This window comes from Elephas maximus, chromosome 20 (assembly GCF_024166365.1).
Source record: "Elephas maximus indicus isolate mEleMax1 chromosome 20, mEleMax1 primary haplotype, whole genome shotgun sequence".
Classification (NCBI taxonomy): Eukaryota; Metazoa; Chordata; class Mammalia; order Proboscidea; family Elephantidae; genus Elephas; species Elephas maximus.
The window spans coordinates 43049053-43069050 of NC_064838.1; the positions used below are offsets into that span (position 1 = coordinate 43049053).

A 19998-nucleotide genomic window follows, 5' to 3' on the forward strand; every position below is an offset into this window, starting at 1 on the left:
GGAAATCACATCAGATGATAAAATGGTAGACAATCATACAAGGAAATCATAACCTAGCTAAGCTGACAGGTATTCTAGGTGACACAATTCAATCCATGACAAGGAGGGATGAGTCCCTAGAGAAGGACATCATGCTTGGTAAAGTAGAGGGACAGCAAAAAAGAGGAAGACCCTCAACAAGATGGACTGACACAGTGGCTGCAATGATGGGCTCAAGCACAACAATGGTTGTGAGGATAGCGCAGGGCCGGGCAGCGTTTAGTTCTGTTGTACACAGGGTCACTATGAATTGGAAATGACTCGATGGTACCTAACAACAACAACTAGCAATAAGAATCAAGAATCATCAATGGATACTAAAACTAATGGATAAAAGTTTGATGAAGAATAAGATATTTACATAATTTCAAAGTATTAATTATAATGGAAAAACACTAACTTTAGAGTGGAAAAAGCTGGCAGATGCCACCTTAACCAAATAATCAAATATTGAGACAAGCCAACATTTATGTACCTGCCAATGTGATACACTGAGGAAGCCACACCTCACCCAGGTAGTTTGCTTCCAGTAACGTATCTTCTAAGGTAAATCATTAGAAAACATCAGACAAACCCAACCAAAGGACATTCTACAAAATATTTGGTTCATACTCTTCAACAGTATCACTAAAGACAATCAAAGGCTGAGGAAAATGTTTCAGATTAAAAGAGACTAAAGAGACATGATAACTAAATACAATGCATGATCCTGGATTGGATCCTGGACGAGGAGAGAAAAAAGCTATAGAGGACATTATTGAGACCACTGGCGAAACAGTTTTGATAACTGTACCATGGTTCCATAAACGAATATTCTTATCCTGAGGAAATACACACTAACATATTTAGGGGTAGGGGTAAAGATGAATGATGCCTTCAACTTCCTCTCAAATAGTTTAGCAAAGTGAGCTAACGACTGGTAAATCTGAGTGAAGGGTATATGGGAGTTCTTTGTACTATTCTTCAGTTAGAAATTATATCAAAATTAAAAGTTACAAAAAAAAAATAAGAAAATGAAAGACTTTTTTAGATAAATAAAGGCTGAGAGATTCTTGCAGAAGGAGCTACTAAAAGATATACTTCAGATAGAAGGAAGTTAAACCCAGGAGAAAGGAGTGGTCTGTGAGAAGTGTGAGCAGAGAAACTAATAAAATATTCATAAAGCTATATAAGCATTGGCTGTTAATAATAGTGACTAATTAGGTGGATGTCAAATATTAAATAAAAATAACATAGAAGACAAAAACAGGGAAAACAATAAAAGCAGTTTAACATCTGTTACAGATTGAATTGTACCCTTCCATGATTCCCAGTATTATATGGTTGTCCACCATTTTGTAATCTGTTGTGACTATCCTTACGTGTTGTAAATCCTAACCTCTATGGTGCTAATGAGGCAGGATTAGAGGCAGTTATGTTAATGAGGCAGGACTCAATCTACAGGATTAGGATGTATCTTGAGTCAATCTCTTTTGAGATACAAAAGAGAATTGAGCAAAGAGGAGAGGGACCTCATGCCACCAAGAAAGAAGTGCTGGGACCGGAGCACATCCTTTGGACTCAGGGTCCCTGTGCTGAGAATCTCCTAGACCAGGGAAAGATTGATGACAAAGGTCCCATACAGAACCAACAAAGAAAGCCTTCCCCAGGAGATGGTGCCCTGAATTCGGACTTTTAACCCCCTAAACTGTAAGAGAATAAACTTCTGTTTGTTAAAGTTATCCACTTGTGGTATTTCTGTTATAGCAGCACTGGATAACTAAGACAACATCTATGTGTTGCCTGGGAAGAGAATAGAGATATTACCTTTTTTGTTCAAGTATGCATTCCAAAAATTTAAGGGTCCCAGGTGCCCATACTGTGGTCTCTAAGTACCATTTCCAAATAAAAGGAACTAGGGATTCTTGGAGAAATGTTGATTCTCCATGTCTGGGAAAGGGAAGGTACAGGATGAGCCTGGAACATCTTTCTATACCAAAAAGCAAGGAAGCTGTCAAACACTAGTAGATTCATCACAAGGACTGAGAAGCCAATTTGAAAAGGTTCACTGGCCAAAGATGGGGTATCAATAAGAAATAATAACTGTAATGGATCAATGATGTAAATATGCAAATATCAATTATGTTAAAGTCCATCAATGTATAATGATACTAAAAAACAAAACAAAAACTTAATTGGTCACTTTTGGATTAGACACATGCATGTACCTTCATTCCTCCCCCAAACACATTAAATCAAGGGTAAGGAATTGTTTTAAAGTCTAAAACCACACAGATAAAAACAAAACAGAAGAGGAAACAAGAGCAACAAAATGTAGACACCAGAAGCAGACTGATGAGTAGGAATTTCCTGATTCAGTGAACCCTAAGGAGACGAATCCTAAGCCAGCAATGAGAAAGCTGAGATGTAGTCAGATTTATATTGTCTGGCCTCCCCTAAAGCTCTGAAATATGCAGCACTGGTTACTTTTGGAAAAGGGGAGGAAGATGGCACTAAAAACATGAAAACTGGCTGAAAGTCTGTTCGAGAAACAACTGGGTCCCTAAATCTTCTCCCCAGTGCTGACAAATGTCCCTCCTCCCTGGCAGAAGACTGGAAATTTATCCTTGAAAGAGAACAAAATAGAGGGTCTCTGAACTAGAGAACACCAGGCACCACTAGGGGAGGGGTTCATACTGCAAACAGGGGAAGTAAACAAACATTTATGATGACATTTACCTAGACATGTTTGTATACAAGATGGCCAGCCCTCTTTTTAAAGAATCTAATCACTCTGGGAGGAAAGGTCTAAAGCTGCTTATATTACAGATTTCCAAATGAAATGGCCCAGCTGGATCACCCTTCTGAGAAGCCACAGTTAACAAGCCCTACCGACAAGTGCAAAGCTTCCGACCACCACATATTTGAGGAAAGCATGTTTATGAAAAACTGAGACTAAAACCAACAAATGGGGGAAAGCAACCTGGAAAAAACAAGGCTATACAGTTTTTTTTTTTTATATATATACAGAAAGAACACAACTTAAAAACAAAAAAAAAGATTTCACTATCCTCAGATAAGATATTGCACACATGAATAAAACTATTCCTTTAAAAGGCAGGGAAGACCAAGAACAAAAGAGCCTTTAGAAATGTAAAAATATGAAAATCCTCTTTTATTCTGATGTTGGTGGATGCTACTGGTTCATATTCTGGGTTAGGTGCCCCTCTCTGATTTAAGGACTAAGCCTTCCACTCCATCCCCCACCCTGGCCTTACATCTCATTCCCCACTCTGCCTGCCTGCCTCTGGCCTTTCCCTGTAGCCCCTTCCTCCCCAGCCTGGGCTCAGCACTCACACAGTCTATATTTTCTGTCATGTTCAGAATGATGTAGTTTTTCCCAGCCAGGTTGCTCCAGTCTTTGCAGATCACCTGCACAATAAAACAAAAAGAAAGGCTACAGTTACAAAGGCATAAGGAGAGCCATCAGGGAGAGAGCATGGTTGAAGCCCTTTGAAAAGCTAGAAAGTGAAGGCCTGATATAGGTTTGTGTAGCTAGGTGGGAGCTGACAACGTCTGGGAGGTGACACACCAAGGATCTAGCCCAGGGTCCACAAACTCTAATGTCTTCAGGGACCAAGCAGAGAGGGTCTTAAATGAGAGGCGGCCATGATACACAGGAAGTGGTAAACTGTGCCCAAGGGGTGGACTGCAGAGGGCTTTCCCCATTTAAAGGCTTTCAATGGCAAAATTTTTACTATTCTATAGGCCAAATGAAAATATACCTGTAGGCCAGGCACAGGCTGACAACTTAGGACCCCTTTCCTTCTGAGTTCTGTGGGCAGGAGTACTGACTTCTGAATGGGGCGGAGGGGTGGGGGCAGGCACGGTGGTGATGAGAGCAGAGTGACTGCACATATGGTGGTGCGAGTGGGGCTGGGGGAGAGCGTGGGTCAGGCACCAACCCTTGGCAGCTGTTATAAGCAGTGGGGAAGGCCAAGGTGACAGCAGTAGCACCTGTGTTCACTAAAAACCAGGCCAGGGCCGCCAAGCTTTTCACAGGGTCTTTGGATGTAAGAGTGGTGAGAATATCCATTGCTGGCCCATGATGTATAGATCCCAAAAGTTCTCTTGGGGTTATACATGCTGTAGAAAGGACCTCCATCCCCAGCCTGGCAGATGCCACACCAGGCTGCACCAACCCTGGATACGGCTGGGCTCCATACAGGAAGGTGCAGACTGATGGCCTGTATGCGCCTTCACTTTACCTGAGTAGAATCCCAGGGTATTCTAGATTGAGCTTCAGCTGCCTGCCCTTCCTGGGGCTGCTGGCTGAGGTCTTCTTGTTCCAAGGTAGCAGAGGAAGGTGTCAGTTCCATGTCTCGGGGGGCCAGTGAGAAAGGGGCTGAGGTTCTGGGGTGAAAGTGATCTTCTTCAGGAGTCTCAGTCCCACCTGGAACTTGTGTTTGCGGAAATGATGCCGAGGACGGCACCTCCCCTTGTTTGCCAGCCAATTCAGCTGCTCCCACAGTGGCCTCCTTACCCACTTCCTGAGGAGCCTCAAATTCTGTCCCAAACCCTACAGCTGGCAGCATTGTGTCCCCTATCTCTGGGCTGGTAAAGTCCTGATCCCCTAGGGTTGCTGCATTTGGGGTGATTGAGAACGGTGACAAGCTTGGCTCTATGCTGCTCTCCACCTCCACACCCGATGAGGCCTGGTCCCCAGAATCTTCTTGCCTGTGTTTGGTGGACCCTGGAGTCTGGCTACTGCTTGTGGGAGAAAAGCCATGGACCTGAGCTTTGGCTTCTTCTTGAGATCCATTCACAGGCAGCAGCTCCTCCTCTTCTTCTTCCTCTTCCTTATCTATCTCTTCCTTTTCCCTCTCTTCCTCTTCTTCTTCCTCCTCTTCAGGAGGCATACGCCAGGGTGGCTCAACCAGATTCATCTTGGGCAAGGGAGAAGGGAGGCTTGGCACCTCTTGAGCCTGGCTTGTGTCTTCTATGGGACCTGCCTTCTCGGTTAAGTCAGGAAAAACATAGTCTAAGGACAGAGATGAAAATTTCATTCACTAATTTCATCATTCATTGATTATTCAGTAATTGCTGATACAAAAAAAAACAGAAGACACTTATAGGGAACAGTGGGGAGTATGTTGGAAAGGAGTGGGAAAGAAGCTGGAGAGGAGGGAGGGGCCAGGTCATTGAGGAACACAAGAGCCAGGCTAGTCACTGTTTCCTTTATGATAATAAAAATGATATAAAATTGCCACTAAAATTCAGTGAGTACAGAAATACATAAAGCAGAAGGTAAAAGTTTTATATAGTCTCACTCCCCAAAGATAGCTAACAGATTGATGTATACCTTCTCCACTGTTCTGTTGTTTTTGTTGTTGCTGCTGTTGCTTAGAATATACACAGTAAAACATACACCAATTCAACAGTTTCTATGTGTACAAATCAGTGACACTGATTATATTCTTCAAGTTGTGCAACCATTTTCACCCTCCCTTTCTTAGTTTTTCTTCCCTCATTAACATAAACTCACTGCCCCCTAAGGTTCCTATCTAATCTTTCCAGACGCTGTTGTCAATTTGATCCCATACACATAGCTCTTAAGAGCATAATGCTCAAGGCAGATGTTTTTAAACTAGTTAAGCTAAACTGTTGTTTGGTTTTAAGACTTCCTCCACTGCTTTTATGATGTTTGTGTTTTGTGTATGTGTGTTCTGTATCATATATAATTTTTGGAAACTAAAATAGGATTATTTCACTCAACAATATATAATTTTTATGTTCCTATAGTTCGTACACATAGATATGTGCAGAATTCTCCTTGATTCTCTTCTTTATTCATTCCTCTCCTGCCTCCCTAAGTGTGATCACTTCCAAATAGTCAGTCCTTGACTCATCATTCCTACACTTCTTTCTCAGAAAGTTTACCTATTCCAAAGACTTTATTTATTGTCTGTATGCTAAAAGTCTCCAATTTTAGAGCTCCTACCAAGTCTTTTCACCTTTTTCCAATCTCTCATCTTCAACTGGAAACCCTAGTGGCGTGGTGGTTAAGTGCTGTGGCTGCTAACCAAAAAGTCAGCAGTTTGAATCCACCAGGCACTCCTTGGAAACTCCATAGGGAATTGACTCCACGGCAACAGGTTTGGTGTTCTTTTTTTTTTGGCTTCATCTCCAATTACTTCTGAATACCTCAACTTGACTAGTCACTTAACTAAGCTGATTGGCACTCACCTCTCAAGATCCAAAATTACTCCTTTCTTTTTACTGCGTGATATCACTTCTACCACCAATCAACCATATGCCCTTAGACAAGTTACTTAACCTTTATGTGCTTCTGTTTCCTTATCTGTAAAATAATAATAACACCTATCATACAGGATTGTAGTCATAAGTCAATGAGACAATGCTTGTGCATGGTCCAGAGTAAACAATTAATTTTAGTTATTCCTCTACCTCTCATTATCATTACTATTAAAATCAAAATAGCAAAAATAGCACTATTCTGGAAGTCGGCTTCATAGGATAAACCATAGGATAAGGAACAGAAAAAGCATTTGAGTTACGAAGTGATAAATCAAAGAAAATCCAGGGAAAAGGGCAGGACAGAAATGGATTGATTATCTACTGGCAAGTCTAAACATGAGCTCTTATACTGGAATTAAGAATTTAATGGGAGGTCCAATGGGGGCACAGGCTATGAACCAGAGGTGATGATAGGAAGCCTGCTATGGGCAGCTATAGGACAAATATTGACAGAATGAAAACAAGGGTCCCAGAAAAGCAGTTACTAGGACTGGATCCAAATATGAATTTAGGATAATGAGTAAAGAAATCGAGCTTTATCCAAGAGTAGGCCATCCTGGGCTGAGAGTTTCAGAACGTTCAAGGAAGAAGAAACAAAGATGCCATGGTATGATTAACTTCTGTAATATTTCTGCCAAAAATGCATAACCTGAATCTAATCATGAGGAAACATAAGTCAAGCCTAAATTAAGGGACAAAACACTATTGCAAGAAACCAAAAGAGGCCAACATAAAAGGAAAAATGTACCATGGTCATGGATAGGAAGACTCAACACTGTGAAAATGTCAAGTCTACCCAAGCGATCTACAGATATAATGCAATCCCAATCCAAATATCAACAGCAGTCTTTAATGAGATGGAAAAACTAATCACTGACTTTATATGGAAAGGAGAGAGGCCCTGGATAATCAAAGTATTACTGAAGGAAAAGGACAAAGTAGGAGACCTCACGCTACCTGATCTTAAAAAAATCTTAGAACCTACTATATAGCCATGCTAGTCAAAACAACCGACTGTTGGTACAATGACAGACACATAGACCAATGGAACAGAATCACGAACTCAGATGTAAATCCATCCACCTATGGTCAGCCGATCTTTGACAAAGGACCAAAGTCCACTGAATGGGGAAACCACAGTCTTTGTAACAAATAGTGCTGGCAAAACTGGATGTCCATCTGTAAAAAAAAGAAACAGGTCCCACACCTCACACCATACACAAATACTAAAAAAACAGACCAAAGACCTAAAAATAAAACCTAAAACAATAACAACCATGGAAAAAAAATAGGGGATATACTACGGGCTCTAATACATGGCATAAATACAATGCAAACCATAATTAACAATGTACGAACACTGGAAAAGAAACTAGATAACTGAGAGCTCCTAAAAATTAAACACTTAATGCTCATCAAAAGACTTCACCAAAAGAGTAAAAAGAAAACCTACAGACAGAAAAAAATTTTGCCTACGACATATCCAACAAGGGTCTAATCTCTAAAATCTATAGAATACTTCAATACTTCAACAACAAAAAGATAAATAATCCAATCCAAAAATGGGCAAAGGATGGTACTGGTACAACAAAACACATAGACCAATGGAACAGAATTGAGAGTCCAGACATAAATCCATCCACATATGAGCAGCTGATATTTGACAAAGGCCCCAAAATAGTTAATGGGAAAAAGAAAGTCTTTTTAACAAATGGTGCTGTCATAACTGGATATCCATTTGCAAAAAAGTGAAACAAGGCCCATACCTCACTCCATGCACAAAAACGAGCTCGAAATGGATCAAAGACCTAAATATAAAATCTAAAACGATAAAGATCATGGAGGAAAAAATAGGGACAACGTTAGGAGCCCTAATACAAGGCATAAACAGAATACAAAACACTACCAAAAATGACGAAGAGAAACCATATACCTGGGAGCTCCTAAAAATCAAACACCTATGCTCATCTAAAGACTTCACCAAAAGAGTAAAAAGACCACCTCTAGACTGGGAAAAAATTTTCAGCTATGACATCTCCAACCAGCGCCTGATCTCTAAAATCTAGATGATTCTGTCAAAACTCAACCACAAAAAGACAAACAACCCAATCAAGAAGTGGGCGAAGGATACGAACACGCACTTCACTAAAGAAGATATTCAGGCAGCTAACAGATACATGAGAAAATGCTCTCGATCATTAGCCATTAAAAAAAAAAAGGTTTTTTTTTTTTTTTTGAGAAATGCAAATTAAAACTAAGATGAGATTCCATCTCACTCCAACAAGGCTGGCATTAATCCAAAAAACACAAAATAATAAATGTTGGAGAGGCTGCGGAGAGATTGGAACTCTTATACACTGCTGGTGGGAATGTAAAATGGTACAACCACTTTGGAAATCTATCTGGCGTTATCTTAAACAGTTAGAAATAGAACTACCATACAACCCAGAAATCCCACTCCTCGGAATATACCCTAGAGAAATAAGAGCCTTCACATGAACAGATATATGCACACCCATATTTATTGCAGCTCTGTTTACAATAGCAAAAAGCTGGAAGCAACCAAGGTGTCCATCAACAGATGAATGGTTAAATAAATTGTGGTATATTCACACAATGGAATACTATGCATCGATAAAGAACAGTGACGAATCTGTGAAACATTTCATAACATGGAGGAACCTGGAAGACATTATGCTGAGCGAAATTAGTCAGAGGCAAAAGGATGAATATTGTATAAGACCACTATTATAAGATCTTGAGAAATAGTATAAACTGAGAAGAACACGTACTTTTGTGGTTACGAGGTGGGGAGGGAGGGAGGGAGGGAGAGGGTTTTTTACTGATTAGTTAGTAGATACGAACTACTTTAGGTGAAGGGAAGGACAATACTCAATACATGGAAGGTCAACTCAACTGGACTGGACCAAAAGCAAAGAAGTTTCCGGGATAAACTGAATGCTTCAAAGGTCAGCGGAGCAAGGGTGGGGGTTTGGGGACTATGGTTTAAGGGGGCTTCTAAGTCAATTGGCAAAATAATTCCATTATGAAAACATTCTGCATCCCACTTTGATATGTGGCATCTGGGGTCTTAAACGCTAACAAGCGGCCATCTAAGATGCATCAATTGGTCTCAACCTACCTGGATCAAAGGAGAACGAAGAACACCAAGGTCACACGATAACTATGAGCCCAAGAGACAGAAAGGGCCACATGAACCAGAGACTTACATCATCCTGAGACCAGAAGAACTAGTTGGTGCCCGGCCACAACCGATGACTGCCCTGACAGGGAGCACAACAGAGAACTCCTGAGGGAGCAGGAGATCAGTGGGATGCAGACCCCAAATTCTCACAAAAAGACCATACTTAATGGTCTGACTGAGACTAGAGGAATCCCGGCGGTCATGGTCCCCAAACCTTCTGTTGGCCCAGGACAGGAACCATTCCCAAAGACAACTCACCAGACATGGAAGAGACTGGACAGTGGGTAGGAGATGATGATGAAGAGTGAGCTACTTGTATCAGGTGGACACTTGAAACTGTGTTGGCATCTCCTGTCTGTAGGGGGGATGGGAGGGTAGAGAGGGTTGGAAGCTGGCAAAATTGTCACGAAAAGAGAGACTGGAAGGGCTGACTGATTAGGGGGAGAGCAAGTGGGAGTATGGAGTAAGGTGTATATATACTTATATGTGACAGACTGACTTGATTTGTAAATATTCACTTGAAGCTCAATAAAAATTAGGAAGAAAAAAAGAATGCAGAAGAAAAACTAGAAAACTGGGAGCTCCTAAAAATCAAACACCTATGCTCATCCAAAGACTTCACCAAAAGAGTAAAAAGATTACCTACAGACTGGGAAAAAGTCTTTAGCTATGACATTTCCGATCAGCCTCTGACCTCTAAAATCACATGATACTGCAAAAACTCAACTACAAATAGACAAATGACCCAATTAAAAAATGGGCAAAAGATATGAATAGACACTTCACCAAAGAAGACATTCAGGTAGCTAACAGATACATGAGGCAATGTTCACCATCATTAGCCATTAGAGAAATGCAGATCAAAACTACAATGAGATTTCATCTCACTCCAACAAGGCTGGCGTTAATCCAAAAAACACAAAAGAATAAATGTTGGAGAGGCTGTGGAGTGACTGGAACACTTACACACTGCTGGTCGGAATGTCAAATGCTACAACCACTTTGGAAATCGATTTGGCACTTCCTTAAAAAGCAAGAAATAGAACTACCATACGATCCAGCAATCCCATTCCTCGGAACATATCCTAGAGAAATAAGAGCCTTTACATGAACAGATATATCTACACCTATGTTTATTGCTGCACCGTTTACAATAGCAAAAAAGATGGAAGCAACCAAGGTGCCCATCAACGGATGAATGGATAAATTATGGTATATTCACACAATGGAATACTATGCATCGATAAAGAACAGTGAGGAATCTGTGAAACATTTCATAACATGGAGGAATCTGGAAGGCATTATGCTGAGTGAAATTAGTCAGTTGCAAAAGGACAAATATTGTATAAGGCCACTAGTATGAGAACTTGAGAAACAGTTTAAACTGAGAAGAAAACATTCTTTTGTGGTTACGAGAGGGGAGAGGGAGGGAGAGTGGGAAAGGGGTATTCACTAATTAGATAGTAGATAAGAAGTACTTTAGGTGAAGGGAAAGACAGCACACGATACACGGGAGGTTAGCACAACTGGACTAAACCAAACGTAAAGAAGTTTCCTGAACAAACTCAATGCTTCGAAGGTCAGTGTAGCAGGGGCAGGGGTTTGGGAACCATGGTTTCAGGGGACATCTAAGTCAACTGGCATAATAAAATCTATTAAGAAAACATTCTGCATCCCACTTTGAAGAGTGGCATCTGGGGTCTTAAACACAAGCAAGCAGCCATCTAAGATGCATCAATTGGTCTCAACCCACCTGGATCAAAGGAGAATGAAGAACACCAGGAACACAAGGCAATTATGAGCCCAAGAGACAGAAAGGGCCACATGAAGCAGCAACTACATCATCCTGAGACCAGAAGAACTAGATGGTGCCCAGCTACAACTGATGACTGCCCTGACAGGGAACACAACAGAGAAACCTTGAGGGAGCAGGGATCAGTGGGATGCAGACCCCAAATTTTCATAAAAAGACCAGACTTAATAGTCTGACTGAGACTAGAACGACCCCGGTGGTCATGGCCCCCAGACCTTCTGTTGGCCCAGGACAGGAACCATTCCCGAAGCCAACCCTTCAGACATGGATTGGACTGGACAATGGGTTGGAGAGGGACGCTGGTGAGGAGTGAGCTTCTTGGATCAGGCAGACACTTGAGACTATGTTGGCTTCTGCGGCCTGGAGGGGCGATGACAGGGTAGACGGGGTTAGAAGCTGGTGAATGGACACGAAAAGAGAGAGTGGAGGGAGAGAGCAGGCTGTCTCATTGGGAGGAGAGTAATTGGGAGTATGTGAAAGGTGTATATAAGTTTTTGTATGACAGATTGACTTGATTTGTAAACTTTCACTTAAAGCACAATAAAAATTATATTAAAAAAAAATGGACAAAGCATATGAACAGACACTTCACCAAAGAAGACATTCAGGCAGCTAACAGACACATGAGGAAATTCTCCTGATCATTAGCCATTAGAGAAATGCAAATCTAAACTACAATGAGATACCATAGCACCCACACATTACTGGCACCAATCAAAAAAACAGAAAATAAACGTTAGAGAGGTTGCAGGGAAACTGGCACTCCTATGCACTGCTGGTGGGAATGTAAAATGGTATAACCACTACAGAAAACGATATGGTGCCTTCTTAAAAAGCTAGAAAGAGAAATACCATACGATCCAGCAATCCCACTCCTAGGAATACATCCTGGAGAAATAAAAGCCGTCACACAGATAGACACATACATACCCATGTTCACTACAGCATTATTCACAATAGCAAAAAGATGGAAACAATCTAATGCCCCATCAACATATGGATGGATAAACAAATTATGGTACATACATATGTACAATGGAATACAACTCAGCTATAAAGAATGATGAATTCACAAAACATCTCACAACATGGATGAATCTGGAGGGTATTATGCTGAGTGAAATAAATCAGTCACGAAAGGACAAGTATGGTATGAGACCACTATTATAAAAAAAACCCACGAAAAGGTTTACACACAGAAAAAAAAAAGAGAAAACTTTGATGGTTACGAGGAAGTAGAGGGGTGAGGAGGGGGAATCACTAAATATATAGTAGACAAGTGTTAACTTTGGTGAAGGGAAAGACAACACTCAATACTGGGGAAGTCAGCACAGCTTGAACAAGGCAAAGTCATAAAGCTTCCTAGACATACCCAAACACCTTGAGGGACCGAGTTGCTGGGGCTGAGAGATGGGGACCATGGTCGTGGGGGATATCTAGGTCAATAGGCATAACATAGTTTACAAAGAAAATGTTCTACATCCTACTTTGGTGAATAGCATCTGGGGTCTTAAAAGCTTGTGGGTGGCCATCTAAGATACATCTATCTGGCCTATCACATTCAGAGTAAAGGAGAATGAAGAAAACCAAAGACACAAGGAAAATGGACCAAAGGAATAATGGACCAAATGAACCAAAGCCTCCACCAGCCTGAGCCCAGAAGAACTAGATGGCACCCAGCTACTACCACCTGCCACTCTGACAGGGATCACAATAGAGGGTCCTGGACAAAGCGAGAGAAAAACGTAGAACAAAATTCAAATTCACACACACAAAAAGACCAGACTTCTGGTCTGACAGAGGCTGGAGGAACCCCTAAGACTATGACCCCCGGACACCCTGCAAACTCAGAACTGAACCCATTCCTGAAGTCCACCTTTCAGCCAAAGCTTAGACAACCCTATAAAACAAACAAAGCACACATGAGGAATGTGCTTCTTAGTTCAATCAAGTACATGAAAACAAATGAGCAATGCTTGCCCAAAAGAAAAGACAAGAAGGCAGGAAGGGACAGAAAAAATGGACCAACAAAGAGAACTCAAGGTGGAAAGGGAAAGGGGAAGTGTGCTGACACACTGCAGTGATTGCAACGAATGTCATAAAACAATTTGTGTATGAATTTTTGAATGAAAAACTAATTTACACTGTAAACTTCCACCTAAAACACAACTAAGAAGAAAAAAAAATTAAGGGGTAGTCTACAAAATAACTGGCTAATATACTTCAAAAATGTTAAGGTCATGAAAGATTGAAGGATTTTCCAGAGTAAAGGAAACAAAAGGGACATAACAACTAAATGCAGTATATGATCCTGGCTTGGATAATGGGCTAGAAAAAAAACCTGTTTTCTTTTGTTACACAGTACTCTGTTGGGACAACTGGCAAAGTGTGACTAAGACTTGTAACTATATAATAGTATTATATCAGTGTTAAATCTCTGATCTTGATAATTTTACTGTGGTTATGTAAGAGAATATCTTTGTACTTAGGAAATATAAACTGAAGTATTTTGGACAATAAGTAAATGGACACCATTAAAACTTACTGTCAAATGGTTTAAAAATTATATATTTATATATGTCTACATCTATATATGCATATAGGAACAAAGCAAACATGGGGAAACAACAAATGCTGGCAAGGTTGTGGGGCGATTAGAGCTCTCATCCACTGCTGGTAGGATTGTAAAATGGTACAACCACTAAGGAAAACGGTACGGCGCTTTCTCCAAAAACTAGAAATAAAACTACCTCATGATCCAGTAATCCCATTGCTAGGAATATACCCTCAGAGATCTAATATTAAAGATATAATCATACATATTCACATCTACGTTCATCGCAGTACTATTTGCAGTAGCAAAAAGATGGAAACAACCTAAGTAGCCGTCAACAGATGGATGGATACACAAAATGTGGTAAATACATACAATGGAATATTACGCGGCCATATGAATAATGATGAGTTCCCAAAATATATTATAAGGTGGATAAAACTGGAGGATATTATGCTGAGTGAAATAAGTCAATCACAAAAGGACAAATACTATATGATCTCTCTATTATAAAAATACAAGAATAGGTATACATATTGAAACTAACATTCACTGGTGGTTACCAGGCATGGGGGCGAGGGGGGGACCACTCTCTAGAAAATAGATACTTGTTATTTTGGGGGATGGGAAACATAACACCAAATGTGGGTGAATTGTGCACAGGTTGATCAAGGTAAATTATGTCACTAAGACATACACAAGAGAAAAGGAAGTTTTTGGTAAATGCTAGAACGTGTACAACAGTGCAGCAACAACTGAATAACAGCAGTGTGGACAGATGTATACAAATATATGCATACAAGTGTATAGGTATGTGTGTGTGTATATAGATGGGCATATATAAAAAAATATATATAGATGTAGCTATATGTAGGCATATACATGTATGTTAGGTGTATGCATCCATATACACAATAAAGTACATAGTGGGCACAAACATGGCTACTTATTAAATACCTTGCGGAATTGGTTTATGGACTCTGAAGGCTTAGGACCATAGTTTTGTGAGACAACTTGGTCAACTGGCATAATACAGTACATAAAATTTATATTCTACATCCCAGTTTGTTGAGTAGTGTCTGGGGTCTTAAAAATGAGTGGCCATCTAAGATACAACTATTGGTCTCTATATATCCAGAGTAAAAGAGAATGAAGGAAATCAAAGGCTCAGAGAAGAAACTAGTCCACAGGACTAACAGTGTAATCAACCATGGCCTCATGTATTCTGAGGCCAGAAGAACTAGATGGTACCTAGCTACCACTACTGACTGTTCTGATCAGGAACATGAAAGATAGATCCTGATAGAATGGGAGCAAATGTGAAACAGAACTCAAATTCTTAAAAAGTCTAGACTTACTGGGCCAGTTGAGACTGGGGAACTCCCCAAGACTATCACCTGAGATACTCCTTAAACCCTGAACCAAAACTATTCCATGAGGTCACCCTTTAGCTAAATAACAGATGGGCTCATATAATAAACAATGTCACTTGTGAGTACTATGCTCCTTTAAAAATTCATCTATATAGGAGTAAACGCTCTAAAGCAAAGATGAGAAGATAAAGGGGCAGGGAAACTAGATTACTGGAGAGGGAACAACCAGAACAAAAATAATGAGAAATTTGACACATTGTGTAAAATGTAACAATGTCACTGAACAAACTGCAGAAATTGTTAAATGAGAACCTTACTTGGCTGCGTAAACTTTCACCAAAAACGCAATATTATTTTTAAAAAAAGAGTATACGGGAGTCGTTTGTACTATTTTTGCAACTTTTGGGTATATTTCAAATTTAAAAATAATGAAAAGTTACTGAGAGAGAGACCGCAACTGAGACCATTTTAACTATTGTCTAGTGAACATGCTTTGGCAACCAGAAGAGAACAGAAATAAGTCAGGGGATAAAGCAGGCCACCCTAGGCTAAGAATTTCAGAGCCTTCCGAGAGGAAGAAACAGAGGTGCCGTAAGATCAGTGAACAATCTTTGTAGACAAGGAGGAAAGTGTTGTCCCTACTCAAGGAATGAAGATTAAGCTTCCAGGGACTTGCAGCATTGAGAGGTCAGAGGTAAGCATCAGCAGTCATTTTGGAGGTGTAAAAAAACACGCAAATTGGCAATGTAGGAGGAGAAAAAAAAAAGAAGTGAGATAGATCAGGAAAAAGACAGAGATGGAGATGGAGAAGACTAAAGAAAAGGGAGAGGCAAGAAGCATAGAGGGAGACACAGGATACAGAGGAAGACGAGGAAAGCATCAAAAAGGGACAAGGAGGAGGGAGAGAGAAGGGAATGGAGAGCTCTCTCTCAGTGAAAGCAGGCTGCTGCAGCTCCCCATTCCTCCCATCTCCTACCTTAGTGATCTGCTGTAGATTAGGACATCAACCCACTGACAACCCCTGCTGCCACAGAACATTGCAACTCTATGGAGTAAGAGTCCATAGATCTAGGTTTTGCCTTCGTATTCAACCTATTCAGGCATCTGGAGTCAGGCCAGTAGGGTCCCTCAAAACAGCTCCTTTAGTTTGTAGCCAAACCCTGAAAGCTTGTCTGAGACCAAGACTTATCTGGAGAGCTCTTCAAAGGCTCCCTACACACACACACACGGACACACCCACCCAACTACCCACCTCGCATCTGGACATCTCCATAGGAATGAAGAAGTAGAGATGCCCAGGAGACAGACCGAACAGCATGAAAGCCCATCAAAAGGTTGGCTACATGGAAGCCTGTTCCTGTCTCCTACAGGTAGTGACAGAGCTGGGGCACCAAAGAGATGAAAAAGATCCTTTCCAGCTCAGAGACTCAGGCTTAGCCTCAAAGCATGGAAGGTCAAGGAATGTCTAAGATGCAAGGGACCTGAAAAGACATCTAGTGCAGTCCCCTCACTGTACATTCCAGCACTGGAGAATCACCTGGGATCTCTGGGCAATGCCTTGTCCCCCAGGTTCATCAACTTTCCTCCCTGAAAAGCTGGGAGAAGCACTGTGAAATAACCACAGTACCCCATGATGGCTGTAACCTCCAAACTACACTCCCTGGAGCTCTGGGGAAAATCAGGTCTCTGAGACCCGTACGTTCAGGGTATTATAGATAGATAGGAAACCCTGGTGGAGTAGTAATTAAGAGCTACAGCTGCTAACCAAAAGGTTGGCCATTCGATTCCACCAGGTGCTCCTTGGAAACCCTATACGGTGGTTCTACTCTGTCGTATAGGGTCATTATGACTCAAAAGCGATTCGACGGCAACAGGTTTGGTTTCTGGTTCTTTTATAGATAGATAGGAGCCCTGAAAGATCAAAGGGCCCATCTACCTCATTTTACAGATGAGGAAACATAAGCTCAGAGAAGGGAGGATACTTGTCCTAAGTTGTAAAGCTAGACTTGCTGTAGCTGTAAAGTTGTAAAGCTCCTAGGTTAATATATGGTTAAAGCCAGTGTCTGTCAAGACACTTCCTGGTCATTCAGTTAAGTGCCCAGACTTTGCACGAGATGGGAGAGGAGTGAACCCACAAGCGGTACCATTACCTCTCCCTAGTCCATCTGTGTCTCTGTGAACACAGCCAATCTCTTTAAAGTGGGGGTAACTGGAATGGTGGGCATTTAAAAGCCTAGGGCCAAACTTCAGAGTTCTACAGGCCTGGGTTGAAATTCTGGATACTCAATTGCCTTGGGAAAGGGACCTGCCTCTATGCACCACATACCCCTCTGCTCCCTTGGTTGTTACAGAGATAAAATGATATAATGAATGTAAAGTATCTGGCCCACAGAAGCACTCTTTCCTCGCTGAAGAGAGTTAATTTCTTGAAGTCACACTATATGTCTTACACTCCTATGAGTATTCCACACAGTCCAGCTCACAGGTGGCATATTTACGATTAGATGTTATTATTATGGGATTCTGTGGGACTTAGGAACCCTAACACTAGAAGAGACCACCAAAGGTTACCTAATGGAGGCCTTACTCTCCGGAAGGTGAATGGTGAGCCTAGGGAAGACAGGCTTTCAACACTTTTCAAGAGTATGTCTTAACCTTCTTAGAGAGTCATTTCTATGTTGTTGGTTTTTTGTTTTCTTTTTTTCTTCTTCAACTTCCTAAGTCAATTGTGATGGTTCTGTTAAAACTTAAGCCCATTTCTTTTTTCATCTAGTACGTAAGGAACATTAGCTAAGCATCTTCCTCAGAAAAAAAAATCTACATATTCTCCTAGTTGTCCCACTTTAGCCTTCTTTTCCTGGTGCTTAAAAACTGTAATAATTTCTTATTTTCATCTTTTCCATTGTCATTATTCTTCTCTTGTTAAAACTTTCAATCCATCACAGTTTTTAAGTGGTTACAAAATCAATAGAGTAGGTTCACAGTAAACACTTGCTGAATGAATGACTGAAAACTGAATCAGATTCTCTAACTAGAGGCTAACTCTGCAAATGTAAAGTACGATTTCCTGGCTCGTGTAACATTTTAATTTATCACAGCATGAAGCTGAATTTTCCCCAAGGTGATACGATACTGATGGCTCAGATGTGGCTAAACGTCACTTTGATGAAGCTCTAGGGTTTTCTCTGAACAATTTAGGGATTTCTCTGGACAACTTCAGTTCTCCAGGCCTTTATTTATTTTTAATCTCACTATGGTACTGATCCCCACGTGTCTGTCAGTTTGTTGAACTGTGAGGGCTTGCGTGTTGCTGTGAGGCTGGAAGCTATGCCACCTGTATTCAGTTACCAGCAGGGTCACCCATGAAAGACAGGTTTCAGCTGAGCTTCCAGACTAAGACAGACTAGGAAGAAGGACCCAGCAGTCTACTTCTGAAGGGCATTAGCCAGTGAAAAGCTTATGAATTGCAACAGAACATTGTCTGATATAGTGCTGGAAGATGAGCCCCCCAGGTTGGAAGACACTCAAAAAATGACTGGGGAAGAGCTGCCTCCTCAAAATACAGTCAACCTTAATGACATGGATGGAATAAAGTTTTCAGGGCCTTCATTTGCTGATGCGGCATGACTCAAAATGAGAAGAAACAGCTGCAAACATCTATTAATAATCAGAACCTGGAATGTACGAGGTATGAATCTAGGAAAATTACAAATCGTCATAAATGAAATGGAACACATAAACATTGATATCCTAGGCATTAGTGAACTGAAATGGACTGGTATCAGCCATTTTGAATCGGACAATCATATAGTCTACTATGCTGGGAATGACAACTTGAAGAGGAATGGTGTTGCATTCATCGTCAAAAAGAACATTTCAAGATCTATCCTGAAGTACAATGCTGTCAGTGATAGGAAAATATCCAGACGCCTACAAGGAAGACCAGTTAATATGACTATTATTCAAATATACGCACCAACCACTAGGGCCAAAGATGAAGAAATAAAAGATTTTTATCAGCTGCTGCAGTCTGAAATAGACCGAACATGCGATCAAGATACATTGACAATTACTGGTGATTTTAACGCGAAAGTTGGAAACAAGAAGGATCAGTAGTTGGAAAATATTTCCTTGGTGACAGAAACAATGCTGGAGACTGAACGATAGAATTTTGCAAGACCAACGACTTCTTCATTGCAAATACCTTCTTTCACCAGCATAAACGGTGACTCTACACATGGACCTCACCAGATGGAACACACAGAAATCAAACTGACTACATCTGTGGAAGGAGACGATGGAAAAGCTCAAAATCATCAGTCAGAACAAGGCCAAGGGCCGACTGTGGAACGGACCACCAATTGCTCACATGCAAGTGCAAGCTGAAACTGAAGAAAATCGGAGTAAGTCCACGAGAGCCAAAATATGACCTTGAGTACATCCCACCTGAATTTAGAGACCATCTGAAGATCAGATTTGACACATCGAACACTGGTGACCGAAGACCAGACAAGTTGAGGAGTGACATCAAGGACATCATACACGAAGAAAGCAGGAGGTCACTGAAAGGACAGGAAAGAAAGAAAAGACCAAGATGGATGTCGGAGACTCTGAAACTTGCTCTCGAATGTTGAGCAGCTAAAGCAAAAGGAAGAATTGGTGAAGTAAAAGAACTGAACGGAAGATTTCAAAGGGCAGCTCAAGAAGACAAAGTAGA

The 19998-nt window shown here is 40.9% G+C and overlaps 1 protein-coding gene across 2 annotated transcripts in view; it reads right to left on the reverse strand.

Annotated features, from left to right (window-relative positions):
- The window catches only part of PODXL2 (podocalyxin like 2), a 54542-nt gene that overhangs the window by 15412 nt on the left and 19132 nt on the right, over positions 1-19998 (reverse strand). The window contains exons 3-4 of one of the 2 annotated variants that reach the window (XM_049862880.1): positions 4287-5059; positions 3376-3450 (exon numbers count right to left, since the gene is read on the reverse strand). In XM_049862880.1, coding sequence (XP_049718837.1) covers positions 3376-3450; positions 4287-5059 — 848 coding nt within the window. The remainder of the gene's footprint in view (positions 1-3375; positions 3451-4286; positions 5060-19998) is intronic. The other variant, XM_049862881.1, reaches the window with a different exon arrangement.